The 14,350-nt window shown below is 36.0% G+C and overlaps 1 protein-coding gene across 3 annotated transcripts in view; it reads right to left on the bottom strand.

Moving 5' to 3' along the window:
- Positions 1 to 14,350, bottom strand: part of AGO3 (argonaute RISC catalytic component 3) — a 109,476-nt gene that overhangs the window by 13,544 nt on the left and 81,582 nt on the right. For all 3 annotated transcript variants that reach the window (XM_031464729.2, XM_031464730.2, XM_064493766.1), the window contains 4 exons: positions 12,913 to 13,107; positions 12,440 to 12,574; positions 9,716 to 9,817; positions 298 to 497 (listed from right to left, as the gene is read on the bottom strand). In XM_031464729.2, coding sequence (XP_031320589.1) covers positions 298 to 497; positions 9,716 to 9,817; positions 12,440 to 12,574; positions 12,913 to 13,107 — 632 coding nt within the window. The remainder of the gene's footprint in view (positions 1 to 297; positions 498 to 9,715; positions 9,818 to 12,439; positions 12,575 to 12,912; positions 13,108 to 14,350) is intronic.

Genomic DNA, 14,350 nt, shown 5'->3' on the forward strand with positions numbered 1-14,350 from the left:
GCACCTCCCTAGGATTATTTAGAAGCAAATCCAAGACATCCTATCATTTTGTCTGTTTATATCACTTCTGTCACCAATAACCTCTCCCTTGAATTAACTAGGTAAATCAACAAAATCACTATATCATACTATTACTAACAATAGCTCATGGAACTTTAATTCTAAACGACAGTGCTTTATGGCAAACAGAGAGGCACATTCTTACATGGAAACAAAGAAATTTCCAAAGAAAATTCTAACACACAGAGCATACTTGGATTTGGGTGAGAATCTGTATTTGTTATGCTTTTATATTACCTGTCATGTTCTTTGTCCACGAGATGATATCTGGCTCTAAATGCCACCAGGTGAGCATAATACGCTGGTGCAGGTATAGAAACGGATCGTGTACACCGCACATAGGTGTGGCAGAGCTGGTAAGTTAGCAGCTGAAGTTCATCTGCAGTAAAGCAGTTATCATCCCATAAAACATGATAGTGTGAAGGACGGCTGGTACCCTATAAAAGGCAACGGCGTATTCTGTTGATTTCTAAACTTCCCGGTAAATATTAGTTAAGGACTAAGTTAAATAAAAAACAAACTTTGTACATTAGTAAAACATTCTAATTTAACAATCAATTAAAAACACATTTAGTTTTTATTCAGGGTATATATCCAAAAGAAGTAAAAGCAGAGACTTAGATTTTTGCACACCTGTGTTCAAAGCAGCATTATTCACAATAGCCAAAAGATGGAAACAATCCAAGTATCTACTGATGGATGAACAGATAAATAAAAGGTGGTATGGTAATAATATTATTATTAGGGGAGAAAATTCTGCCACATACTACAACATGGATGAACCGTGATGATGTTATGTTAAGTGAAATAACCCAGTCACAAAAAAATAAAATTTGTATGATTTACTTATATGAGGTACCTGAAGTAGTAAAATTCATATAGACAAAGTAGAATGGTGGTGCCAGGGGATGATGGGAGGGGAGAATGGGGAGTTAGTATTTAAGGAGTACAGAGAGTTGAGAGATGAAAAAGTTCCAGAGACAGAAGGTGGTATGGCTGCACAATAGTGCACATTACTTAGTGCCACAGAACTACATACTTAAAAAGGTTAAAATGATAAACCGTATGTTATGCATACACACTGTACCATAATAAAAACCTAGCACATTTAGTTGAGCTCCTATGTATTGGCTACTATGTTAGGTACTATGAATTCAAAGAAAAAGTCAACAAAGTCAAAAAATTTATTGTCTCTGGAAAAACTGTACTTTAGCAGAGGAGCAGAGCATCTACAATTATAAAACACCCAATACACGGCTATAGTACTGCTACTACTAAGCCCTGCACGAGAATACTAAAGGAACAAATGGTGAGGGTGAGTCCTGGGGCCCTTCACCAAGTTGGGGAGGAGTGAGATTTGGCCTTTTTGGGGTGGACAGGATAAAGACACCAGGCAGAATGAACAGCCTTAACAAAAGCACAAGGGGCATAAAATTTTTTGGCATATTTGGGGAATAGCTAATAGACTAGAATGAACAGAGTATGGTATATGAGAGAGAAAAGATGAAGGTGATATGAACAGTTGGAATCAGACTCAATGACATGCTTAGGAATTCAGACTTTCACTTAGGGGCGGCAGGGAAAGCACTGCACAGCTTTTTAAACAGGAGGGTTTTTAGGAGGGATGAGATTGGAATTTATAAAAGTAATATCGGCAATTATATGGAGGATGGATTAGAAACAGAATCCTGATGAAACAGAAAATAGAAAATTTTAACAGACTGATTACTAGTAAGCAGATTAAATAGAAGTCAAAATTCAACATCCATTTATGATAAAAACTCTCAACAATGCAGGTATAGAGGGAACATACTTCAACATAAAAAAGGCCATATATGACAAGCCCATGGCTAACATCATACTCAGTGGTGAAAAGGTGAAAGCTTTTCCTCTAACATCAAGAAAAAGATAAAGATGCCACTCTCACCACTTTATTCACATAGTACTGGAAGTCCTAGCCAGAGAAATTAGCCAAGAAAAAGAAATAAAATATTACACAGATCTTACATGACTCATGATGGGGTTATGTCCTGATAAACCAATTTTAAGTTGAAAATACCCTAAGTCAAAGTGCATTTAATATACACATAATTTACCAAACTTCATAGTTTTGCCTAGCCTAACTTAAAAGTGCTCAGAAGACTTAGCCTATAGTTGAGCAAAATCATCTAACAGAAAGCCTATTTTAAAATAAAATGCTGAATAGCTCATGTAATTTATTGAATACCGTACTGAAAGTGAAAAACAGAATGGTTGTCTGGGTACAGAATGGTTGTAAGCACATCAGTTGTCTACCCTAGTGATGGTGTGTCTTGGCAGCTATGGCTTGCTGCCGCCGCCCAGTATTGTGAGAGGGTATTACACTGCATATCACAAGCCTGGGAAAAGGTCAAAATTCAAAATTTGAAGTACGGTTTCTACTGAATACATATCACTTTCACACCACTGTAAAGTCAGAAAATAGTAAGTCAAACCATCATATGGTAGGGAATGTCTGTATACTACAAAGCTGTACTAATTAAAATAGTATGGCAATGGCATAAAAACAAGCATGCAGGTAGATCAATGGATCAGAATACAGAGCCCAGAAATAAACCCTTGCATATATAGTCAATTAATTTATGACAAAGGAGCCAAGAATTTACCATGGGAAAGGACAGTGTTGGGAAATTTGGATAGCCACATGCAAAGACTAAAACTGGACCATTATCATATACCACACACTAAAAATTAACTCAAAATAGTTTAAAGACTTAATGAAAGACCTGAAACTTAAAACTCTCAGAAGAAAACACAGGCAGTAAACTCCCTTACCTAAGTCTTGATAATTTTTTTTTTCTGATCTGAAACCAAAAGCAAAAGCAACATAAGCAAAGATAAACAAGTGAGACTACATCAAACTAAAAAGCTTCGGCACAGCAAAGGAAGCCATCAATAAAATGAAAAAGTAACCTACTAAATGGGAGACAATATTTGCGAATCATGTATCTGATAAGGGGTTAACATACAAAATTATAAAGAACTCATACAACTCAATAACAAAAGAAAAAAATCCAATTAAAAAATGGGCAGATGATCTGAACAGACATTTTTCCAAAGAAGACACAGAGATAGCCAACAGGTACATGAAACGATGGTCAATATCATTAATCATCAGAGAAATGCAAGTCAAAATTACAGTGAAATATCACCTCATACCTGTCAGAATGGCTATTATCCAAAAGATTAGAAATGACAAGTGTTGGTGAGGAGGTAGAGAAAAGGGAATTCTTAAGCACTGCTGGTGGGAAAGTAAACTGTTGCAGTCACTATGAAAACAGTATGGAGGTTCCTCAAAAAATTAAAAATAGAAATACCGTATGATCTAGCAGCTCCACTTATGAGTACTTATCTGAAGAAAATCAAAACACTAACTCAAAAAGATGTATGCATTCCTATACTGCATTATTTGCAATAGCCGAGATATGGAAACAACCTATGTGTCCATTGATGGATGAATGGATAAAGAAATTGTGATATACTGATATACATACATACATACATACATACATACATATGGGCATTATTCTAAGTGAAATAAGTCAGACAGAGAAAGACAAATGCCATATATGTGGAAGCAAAGTAAGATAATGAATGAATAAATTAAAACAAAACAAAATAAAACAAGGTCAAAGATACACAGAACAGATTGGTGGTTATCAGAGACCGGGTGTGGTGAAAAAAGGGTGAACTGTTTTTGTTTTCAATTTAAAATGAATTAAAAAATACTCCACCCCCCAAAACAAAAAACAAGTATCATTTAAAAAAAAAAAAATAAGGGAGGAAGAGACTGAACTGAAAGCAAGGGGAACAATTAGGAGGATGTTGCATTTGTATTCCTGTGAGATGATGAAAGTATGAACTAAGAAAATGGCAGTGGCAAAGGAGAAAAGGAGAAAGATCAGCGCATACTTTAACACACATTTGTCTGAGTACCATTTGTCAGATGCTGTGCAAGATTTGGAGGATAAAATTCAAGCTATTACCGGATCCAACCTCCCTCAAATTATATGTTTATAATGCATATATAATATATTATACACTCACGCATTCAGTATTTACTGAACATTCACTATATGTCATGTCCTGTATCAGGTACTGGGCCCACAATAATGAGTAAGACACACATCCCAGCGATGAAACAGATAAAATATAAATAAAACCATCAGAAACTGAGCTATCAAGAGAATTAAAATGTAGGATAGCACAGAAGACTGATTACTCTGTGGCTACTTTAGACTGGGTGGTCAGAGAAGGCCTGTCTCTCTGAGAAGGAGACATGGAAGTGAGCTCTGTATGATAATGAGAGCTGGTGAGACCAGGGAAAAGAGCATTTCAGGCACAGGGAAGAGATAGGACAAAAGTCTTAACTATATGCAATTCATTCATTTTCTCCCATCGCCATTCTAGTCCCAACCACCATCATCTTTTGCTTGGACTACGGTAACAGATTCTTAACTGATGTCCTCAATATTACTCTTACTTAGTACAATCAGTACTTCAATAAGAGTGAATTAAAAAACAAGACATAACACACACCTAATTATGTTAGTGCCCAGTCAAAGCTTTAATGGCTTCTCAATGCACTTAGACTAAATCCAAATCCTCATCTTTGCCCAACAAGGCCTACACGGTCCAGTCAGGCTATCTCTCTTATCTACTCTCATACTGCAGTAGCTGCCTCCACTTGATTCCTGCAATGGATAAATTTCTTTCCACCAAAAGGGCTTATATATGTGCTGCTTCTTAATTCTTGGCTTGGTTAACTCATACTCATCCCTCAAGATCTTATCTGAAATGTCATTTCTCAGGGAAGCTTTTTGTGATCTCCCAATCTAAATCAGTTTCCCACTAAAGTCTCTCTTCCTATCTTTACTTTCCTTTTATTGCACTTACCCCATTTATAAATATATATTTATGAGGTTACTTACTTAATACATCTCCCTCAATAAACTAAAAGAAGAAGAGATTATGTTTATTTGCTCACTCCATACACCTAGTATCAACACCTATCTTCTAAGAGGTACACACTAAATATCTGTTGATTAAATGAATGAGTAACCTCTTCCTTTTCTCACCTTATAGACTAGTGAGACGGGGAGAGAAACAAAAGCATGGTTACAATGCTGTGTAATAAATGCAACAAAGAAGTATGCACAGGGTGTTCAGGCAGTGCAGGGGAAGGGCATTTGTCTTGGGGAAGAATACAAGAAAGGCTACTGGGAAGAACTGTTGTCTGAGATGAGTCTTAAAGGAAGAGCAGGAGTTAGGGAAAGAATGCTTAAGGTAAGAGAGTAGCATGGGCAAGACAGTTATGAGAACTATCTAAAAGTAGTTTAGAATGGCTGAAGTTGTGTTGCGTGTTTGTATATGTAAAGAGAGGAGACAGAGAGGAAAAGAAAAGGAGAGGGGAGGAGTAGGAGGGAAGAATGGGAGAAAAGAGCAAGAGACAGAGACTGAGGGGGTAGCAGAAGTGAAGGGAATAAGATAGTTAGATATAAGGAATAGAATCTACATGTTGTCCTAGGAAGATAAGACTTCACCTTCACTGGATGTGAAGCACTAGGTAGATGAATGATAGGTCTTAGTTGTGTTTTAAATAATCTGATGAGAACAGACTCAACAAGGGCACTCAGGATCATTGTGTAATTGTACAGGAAAGTAATAATGAGAACTGGAACTAAGCAGGGGAGGTGAGGATAAGAATAAAGACTAGATCTAAGAGTGAGATGGTACATTCTGTAGAGTTGAGGGATTCATTAGATAAGGGTGGTAGGTGAGAGGGTACAATCAAAAATAGCTTCAAAACCTGGAAATCCGTAGAAACATTCTGTCTGTAAAAAGATTTCAAAGTCATGAATATTATTTGAACTTAAAATTTTAAAGAGTGGATGGAAGAAGAACTAAATCTGGAAAAAACAGGATGGCAAGATGACAGGTAGGATAAAACATGTAGTGGAAGTCAAATGGTAGATGGTTTCCTTGAGTGCGTGTAAACAGCGTCAGATGTTAGGGAGATCAAGGAGCAATAGTGGTGGAGCAGAAGGCAGGCTGCTGTAAGCTGATGAAGAAAAAACAAGCTTAGTCTTTTTTTGTTCTTAATGGAAACATTTTATAGAAGTATAAATATATAGAGAAGAGTACATAGACCATGTTCACATATAGATTGATGAATTTTCAAAGTGAATATACCCACGAAACTGGCACCCAAATTAAAAAACATTAACTGCAACTACAAAGCCTCCTTGTGCCCTCTCTTGGTCACTATCCCACCTGCCACCCTGCTCCTCGTAACCTGACTTTTAACATCATAGTTCAGTTTTGCTTGTTTTTGAACTTTATAATGTATGTACCCTTTTGGTCTAGCTTTTTTGGTTGGATATTGTGTATGAAATTCATACATATTGTTGGCATCATTCTCACTGTTGTGTAATATTCTGTTGTATAAGCTCATTTGTATAGTTATTTATCCAACCTACTGATCACGGTCATTTGAGTTGTTTATATTTTTTGACTATTAGGACCAGTGCTACTATGAACATTAACATATTATCTTTTGGTGAACATAGACATACTTTTCTGTTGGCTAACTTGGAGTGGAAATCCTGGTCATAGAGCATACATATATTTAAATTTAGTAGGTGCCAGGTAGTTTTAAAAAATGTTCGTATTAATTTATACTCCTACCAGGAGAGTGTAAGAGTTCCAGTTGCTATATGTCCTTAATACTGTTTGTCTTCTAAAATTTCAGCCATCCTGGTGGGTATGTTTAGGCTATTCTTTTAAGCATGGTTTGGTGACAAATGGAAGAAAGATATGGGGCAATAACTTAAAAGAACAGCAGGATCAAGGAACCGTATTTTAGGACAGGGGTAACTATAAGCTAAAGGAATGGAATCAGAAGTTTAGAAGACACTGAAGATATGTGAGAGGATAACTGGTGAACTAAGGCCAACTTAAGGCAGGCAAGAATAAATGAGAACAATCCTACAGGTTGACCCTTTTTCCTGTGAGAAAGGAGGGAAGAAAACAGGCATGACTGACAATATAATTTCTTAATGAAGTAAAAGGAAGGGGTCATGTGCTGAGTGTTAAGGCAACAGACCAAGGTCAGGAACCCACAGAAAAAGGTAAAAAGAGTTAATGAAAGAGGAGTCAAAGAACTGTTAAACAACAGTGAAGAATATCTTTGAAGTTCTGCCAATTTATATCAGGAAGTCATAATTTAGGACACTGCCCACTCTGACTCCTCACTAGGGTGCATTCATCTCTTCAGGAGAATTTCCTTCAGTGGGTCAGAGGGGTCACATGCTCCATCCAGTTAATATGTTTCTAACAGTATGATAAGTGGGATTTTTTTTTCCCCTGCTGTTCTAGAATTTCAACTAAGGCCCAAAGCAGAGGACTAAAGGTATTGAGCAGCTTACATTGTAAACAGCTACCAATCTTTGGAGCCAGCCACCCTCTCTCAAGGGCTCAATGAAGGAGACAATGAAGGAGATCACCAAATCCCTGGCTCTGGCTTCTTCTCATCTTACCCTCTTCCTCTCAGCATAGGAAGAGGCAGAAGTTTTTGTGAAAATATGTTATTTTAGTTGTGAGGAAACTCATTCTCTCTCCCCTGAAGAGAATTAACGGGCACTCCTAGAGAATCAGTTATAAAGATGAGACCTGTTAGAAAGGGAGAGACTATCATCTCATTCCACAACTGGATACTTCTGAGCTCAGAGTCCACAGGCCCACTCTGCTGACTCCACAGAGCTAGAGTGGTGAGAGTTCCTGGAAGCAGTTTTCGGAGCCTAAAAAAATGCAAATGAGCAGAGGAGGAGGAGCCATGGACCCATCCCATGAAATAATCTAACCTAAAGGAGTTGGGGTCTATACCACTGAAGGGGCCAAAGAAAGACATTGCTGCCCTTTGAGGGTCCTCAGCTCCACGGAGGCTAAAGGGTTAGAAAGAATCTGAATGGACCACAGAAAGACTTGTGTCGCCTCTCCACTGCTGACTTTCTGGCAGTCAGTGGTACCAGATGAGTTAAGAGTCCTAGAAGGAGGAAGGGAAGAGGGTATTTCAGAGTCAGCCTATGGTCCTCTTACCTGTTCAAAACACTAAGACCAAAGCTCTAGCCTGTCTTGGGAAGGTGGAGGGTAGAAGGGAAGAGCCAAGCTTTGATTTGTAAATTTAAGCTTTAAAAATGAATGGGAATTTTACCTCAAAATAAAATGGGGAGGGGAGGAAATGGGACTAAGCTGACCAATATGACCAATATAAATGTTAAGTAATGGAGTTTGGCCATAAAGGAGTTGCTACTCAATGGTAAAGTTAAAAGTAGTGATATGAAAAAATAATCTCTTATACTGGTTAGAAATGATTTCGTTTTAATTTTAGCTGGTAAAAAACAAGACTTTTTTTTTTATCTCAAAGTTTGAAAATTTTAATAACGCTAAGAAGGTGTGTAAAGAACTGTCTTTAGTCCCTGTGAAATATTCCTGGTTATTTGCTGACTAGAGTAACGTTTCAATTTGGTATCCCCCTCCCCCCGCCCAAAATGTTCCCTAGTTTCTGGTTAAATGCACTGGGGAAATATTCTGTCTTAAGGATTCATAATAACCATTAGCATATCATTGGAACCCAAGAGTTCTAGAGTAAAAAAAAAAATCTGTTCAACCAGCATTTCTAAAATTTACATGAACAGAGAATTTTTTTCTCCCTTCTGCTATATTCATTAAAAAGTCATAGCAGTAGTGTTCCTTGGGATACGTAGAGGGAAACACTAGGTTAAAACATGTACTCAAATGAGACAGATTTTACCTCTAAAGGTACTTTTAACTTTGTTTTGCTGACTATTACCACCCACCATGAAAAAGTACATTGTAAAGAGGAGCAGATATAAGAACATACATAAATGAGTGGGATAATAATTTTAAAGCCATAAGAGTGAAACTGGGGTTAGTGCATGTGTGACACACAAAGCTTAAAGATAGAGATGCACAGTTAGGTACATCTTCCTGAAATTTCTATTTTAATCAATGACAAGTAAACAAAAATAGGTTTGGGCTACATTCTCTCAGACATCCTGGAACTATGGATTCACTGTCTGTTGCTGAGAAGCACTGAATTAAAGCTTCTGCTCTACTAAGTATAGCTAACAAATTAACAAAAAGATTTTCTGAAAATAAGAAAAGACTCTTAAAATTATTTAACTGAAACCTAAAGCTGTAATTCTACAATTAAACTCTTTCACATACTCAGTATCTGCCAGTAAATGTCAAAAGATTTTTATGAAGAAGTATTATCAAAAAGAAGTATATGTCAAAGGAATAATCAGGTATTTCAGATTTTTTTAAAGTTTTGCATTAAATTAGGGACCTCATTTAGGGAGATTCATTATATTAAACTACTTATATTATGGTATTTTCACAGAAATAAGTCCCTCTCAAGGAGAGAAAGGGGATACAGTTTAGTTACTGAAAGTTTCATCTCATTTCATGTGGAAACAATTTGAACTGCAGAGAAGAGTATTTCTCCTTTTTCTGAGATTAAAAAAAAAAAAAAAAAGCGTTAAGTACGGAAGTTCCTGAATTAAAATATTTCACCCCAAGTATATAGGCTTACCTGTATTCCAGCATGGCTACAGAGGTAAAAATCAAACTCATATGGGTGTGTAATGTCTGTATCAACTGTTGTTCCAGCTGGGATATTGCCACTTCTTCCGACCTAGATTTGTTTGGTCAAAATTTAAACAAACAAGACAAAGGTAAAGAATGTGGCTGAAAGCACTTGTAAAAAAGTATAAATATATACACTGATCACCTGTGTCACTACATTATTACTTAAGCAGGCATTAAGAGCAGATCTTATTCTATTCCTAGTTCCTACTCTTAAATGTTGCTGAGAGAGCTGATAAACAACAAAGAATTATTAGTCTCTACTGATGCTTAGCTGGTAGTTGATCCTAATGAGGGTAGAAGACCTAAAAAAAATTTTTTTTAAAGTTACTTTAAGTGCTCTAATTTATGGCATCTGTGCATGGGAGGTACTCTTGAATGTGTAATTTTATGAAAATTAGCATTTTCCTTGGAGAAACCTATATTTTAAGAGGGAAAGAATGCTGACAACATCAACTAGAGTCATCAGTTGTTAACCATTTACATGCCAGGCACTTTACATAAATTATTTCTAATTGTGATAATCCTGAAAATTAGGCATTATTCCCATTTGTTTGAGGGGAAATCATGGCTCAGGAATACAAAATAACTTGCTCAATAGCATAAAATGAAGGGCAGAACTGACAGTCAAACATGGAAATGGCTGCAAAGGCTCTATTCCTTTTACTTCCTACTAGAAGTTTTAATATCTTGTAAAAAAAAAAAAATGAGGCATCGTGATTTTCTCTGAGTAGAATATCACGTGAATGAAATAGTATGAAATGCCTGATAATGAAATGCTCTTAATAAAACACTTTAAAATGCATAGGTACACTCACCTCTATCTCTTTATCCCTAACACATTTAAAATCATTAATTATAAGTTAAGGTTTACATGGCTAGCAAATCAGAAACTTTTTTTACTGACTCAGACATTATTTCCTCTGTGTGAGGGACTGCTATCAAGTGATGGCTTGAATTATAACTGTGTGGACCAACCAGCTAGCCTTTACCAAAGCACAAAACAAAGAAAAACATTCATAATCTATGAAATTATATGCCTATTCTTAACACACAAATCTCCTAATTAATACATATAAAAAGTCTTACTCTAGAATATAAAATAGATAAACAATGAAGACCTAATGTACAGCACAGGGAACTATATTTACTATCTTATAATAATCTATAATGGAAAAGTATCTGAAAAAGAATATATACATATATATATATGTAAATGTATAACTGAATCACTTTGCTGTACACCTGAAACTAACACAACACTGTAAATCAACTATACTTCCATTAAAAAAGAAAAGTTTACTCCATTTAGAGAGGCAGCAGAATACACGTGTTCCTATCTCAGCTCCACCAGTTTCTAGTTGTGAAATCTAGGGCATGCTATTTTCCTCTCTGTGCCTCTGTTTCTTCATTTACAATTATCTTTCATCTAATATAATTAGAATTATTTAGAGCAAAGGTGAAAGAGAAGCAAACAAATGAAGGAAAGGTTTGACTAGACATCAGAAGTTAGTAATTATTAAATCTAACTTAGGTTTTCCTAATCCTACTTTTGAAGAAACCTTTGGTTTTCTAGGTACAGAAATGTACCTACTAATTTTGGGATCAAAGGCCTTTAACAATGTGGAGGCCATAATAAAACTATTATCACTGCTATTAAAGAGGTGGTATAGGTCAGTGATTAAGAGCACTCTGGACCCAGACTGCCTAATTTGAGTTCTAGTTCTATCAATTACTAGCTTTGTAACCTTGGAGTTTACTTAACCTCCATGCACCACAGTCCCCCCTCCTGTGGAAAATGGGAATAATAATAATAATAATAATAGTAAGTACCTCATAGTGTTGCTTGTGAGGATTAAATGAGTTATTTACAAAAAATATCCTGAACAGTGTCTGCTATTATGACTTCTTCTTCTTTATCATTGCCACCATTACCACCACTCTACAACTAGCTAAGCTTTACTGAGTGCTTAGGATGTGCCAAGCACCATTCTCGGTGCATTACGTAATTTTAATTTTTCAATCCTTTCAAAAATGCAAATAAGGTAAATATTAATATTATCCAAACCTTGCTGAGAAATAAACAGGCACAGAGATGTTAAGTTACTTGTCCAGAGTTACTCAATGAGTGTAATCAAAGACCAAATATGTACCAAAGACAAGACACACTCCTCCCTTTCTCAGTCTTTTCTGTTGAACCCCTTTCCCCAGGGGACACTGACACTTGCAATCCTCAGATTTCTCTGCTCTAAGGTTTGTAAGATGGGGGCAGAGTATGGGAAATGAAAGTCAGTTTGCATGAATTTCCACTAACCACTCTAGAAAGCGCCTCACTTGTAAAAATAATTTTTACAAGATATTTTAAAAAGAGAACATAACTTTTTTCTTCTAAACATTTAAGGAAAATATGAAGAAAAAGAACAATTTTAAAACTATGAGTTTCTTCACAATAAAAAAGCATAATGGGATTCTGAACATTTGTAGTGTTACCAGATATTCTAGAAAGTTAAAAATTAACCTATTCTGATGCTGCGGTACTCAAAATCTGCTTTGTTGTAACCTGCTACTATACATTAGAAACTGCTGTTGGCAGAGAGCCTTTGTTAAGTGCTCTATGAACTATGCTAGGTAAGCTTTGCTTATAACAGTATTACAAAAGATAAAAGATTACCCTTTCAGTCCTATCAGCACAAAATAATCGAGTGTGATGTCTCTTCTGAACTACAATGTAAGTTATTCCAGGTTGATAGTCTTTCTCCAAACTGATGCAGGCTTCTCGAATTGCTAGTAGTTCATAATATAATACCTAGAGAAGATAAAATGGAAAGATTTGATATAGTCAGCTGTTCTCTTATGCATACTTGAAAGATCTGTTAATAATTTAGTCTCAGGATTTCTTAGTCTCATCACTGTATAGCTAATTATACTTCTCTAGTTCATCCTAACTATTATCAGAGCATGGTTTTAGCGATCAAGGCTTACACATTCACAGTAAACATTTTAAAAGGGAAAAAATTTAAGGAAGTGTCAAAATTTGACTTTAGGAACTTCCAATTTAATTAAGACTTCTAACTTCAGAACTAGACACCATATTATGAACACAGTATCTGATTTAACCACAGTATGAGATCTCAGGCAACCAACCTGCCTAAACTGCCCCTCTGAAACACCATCCCGATAGAAGATGATACGAGTAGGTTTGAACCGAGTTGACTTATAAAACTGAATGAGAAGTTCTCGGACCATGGAGGCAAGGTCCTGGATGATCTCCTGTCGGGGTCTCTGAACTCTTACTGTAGCACAGTATCTGCTTGGGTGGGCATCCATACTACCTACAACCTAGGTTGGAAAAAGTAAAGAAAAATAGAAATTTAGATAACCAAAACTATATAAACATGAATTTTATCACCAAAAAAATTTTTTTTAGAAGTACATGGATTTCATTTAAATTTGTATCTTTACTATAACCTTAGCTATCAGTGTTCATTTTGAAAGTAATAAAAATAGATAATTCCAGTGAAGAACAGAATAAAAGACCCAGTTAGGGTCAAAAACTATTTGCCTATAAGTAGGCTGCACTTTACATCTAACAACAATTAGATTCTAATTTATAGGTGTTGCAGGTAGACCTAACAGTTCGTAAGGACAGAAAGAGACAAAAAGATGTACATAAAGAGAATAAGAGGAAGGAGATAAGTAAAAAAGACGGCCCATTCAAACCCCTGATTTCTATTTATAGCTCTTACAGTCCTGCAAACCACCCCAGAAGTCATACTCAAGACTTTGGCATACCTTAGAACTGTTATACTTCATAAATTATAAAATAATTTTTCCTCTCTTACTGTAACGTCTTAGACAAGAAGGCTTGAATCTATACTCAGTCTTATTGCACTGTATTTTGCTTTGTATCTGGTCCTCATAGAAGTTAATCTTAGTTTTGAGAGTAGCTAACTTAATTTTCTCTTTCTGTGTCTTAATATTGTTACGTGTCTGGAGCAGAGGAAACTTTGAAGCATGAACTTGTAAGTTCACCTTGATTGTTGTCACTCACAGACCTACTGAAGCAGGATCTCTGGAACCAGAATATTTACAAATGTCCACACATCATTGTGATCAGAACCTCGGCTGAGAACCAGCTGGTTATTCTCCTTCTAGCTTCTCCTTCTATACCATAGTCATGCTTAAAAAATAGAACTCTGCACCGTCATGCTCATTGCAGCATTATTTACAATACCTAAGACATGGAAACAATCTAAATGTACAAGGATGAATGAATGAAGAAAATGTGGCATATACATAAAACAGAATATTATTCAGCCATTAAAAACGGAAGCTTGCCATTTTTGACAACATGGATGGACCCTGAGGGCAATATGCTAAGTGAAATAAGTCAGACAGAAAAAGACAAATACCATATGATGTTACTTATATGTGGAATCTAAAAACAAAAAACAAATAAAAAACTCCAAATCAGTTCACAGATAGAGAATAGACTGGTGGTTGCCAGAGGGGTGGGGTATGGGTGAAATGGGTCAAAAGGTACAAACTTCTAGATGTAAAATAAATAAGCCATGGGGATGTA

This window comes from Camelus dromedarius, chromosome 14 (genome assembly GCF_036321535.1).
Source record: "Camelus dromedarius isolate mCamDro1 chromosome 14, mCamDro1.pat, whole genome shotgun sequence".
In the NCBI taxonomy this organism is placed as follows: Eukaryota; Metazoa; Chordata; class Mammalia; order Artiodactyla; family Camelidae; genus Camelus; species Camelus dromedarius.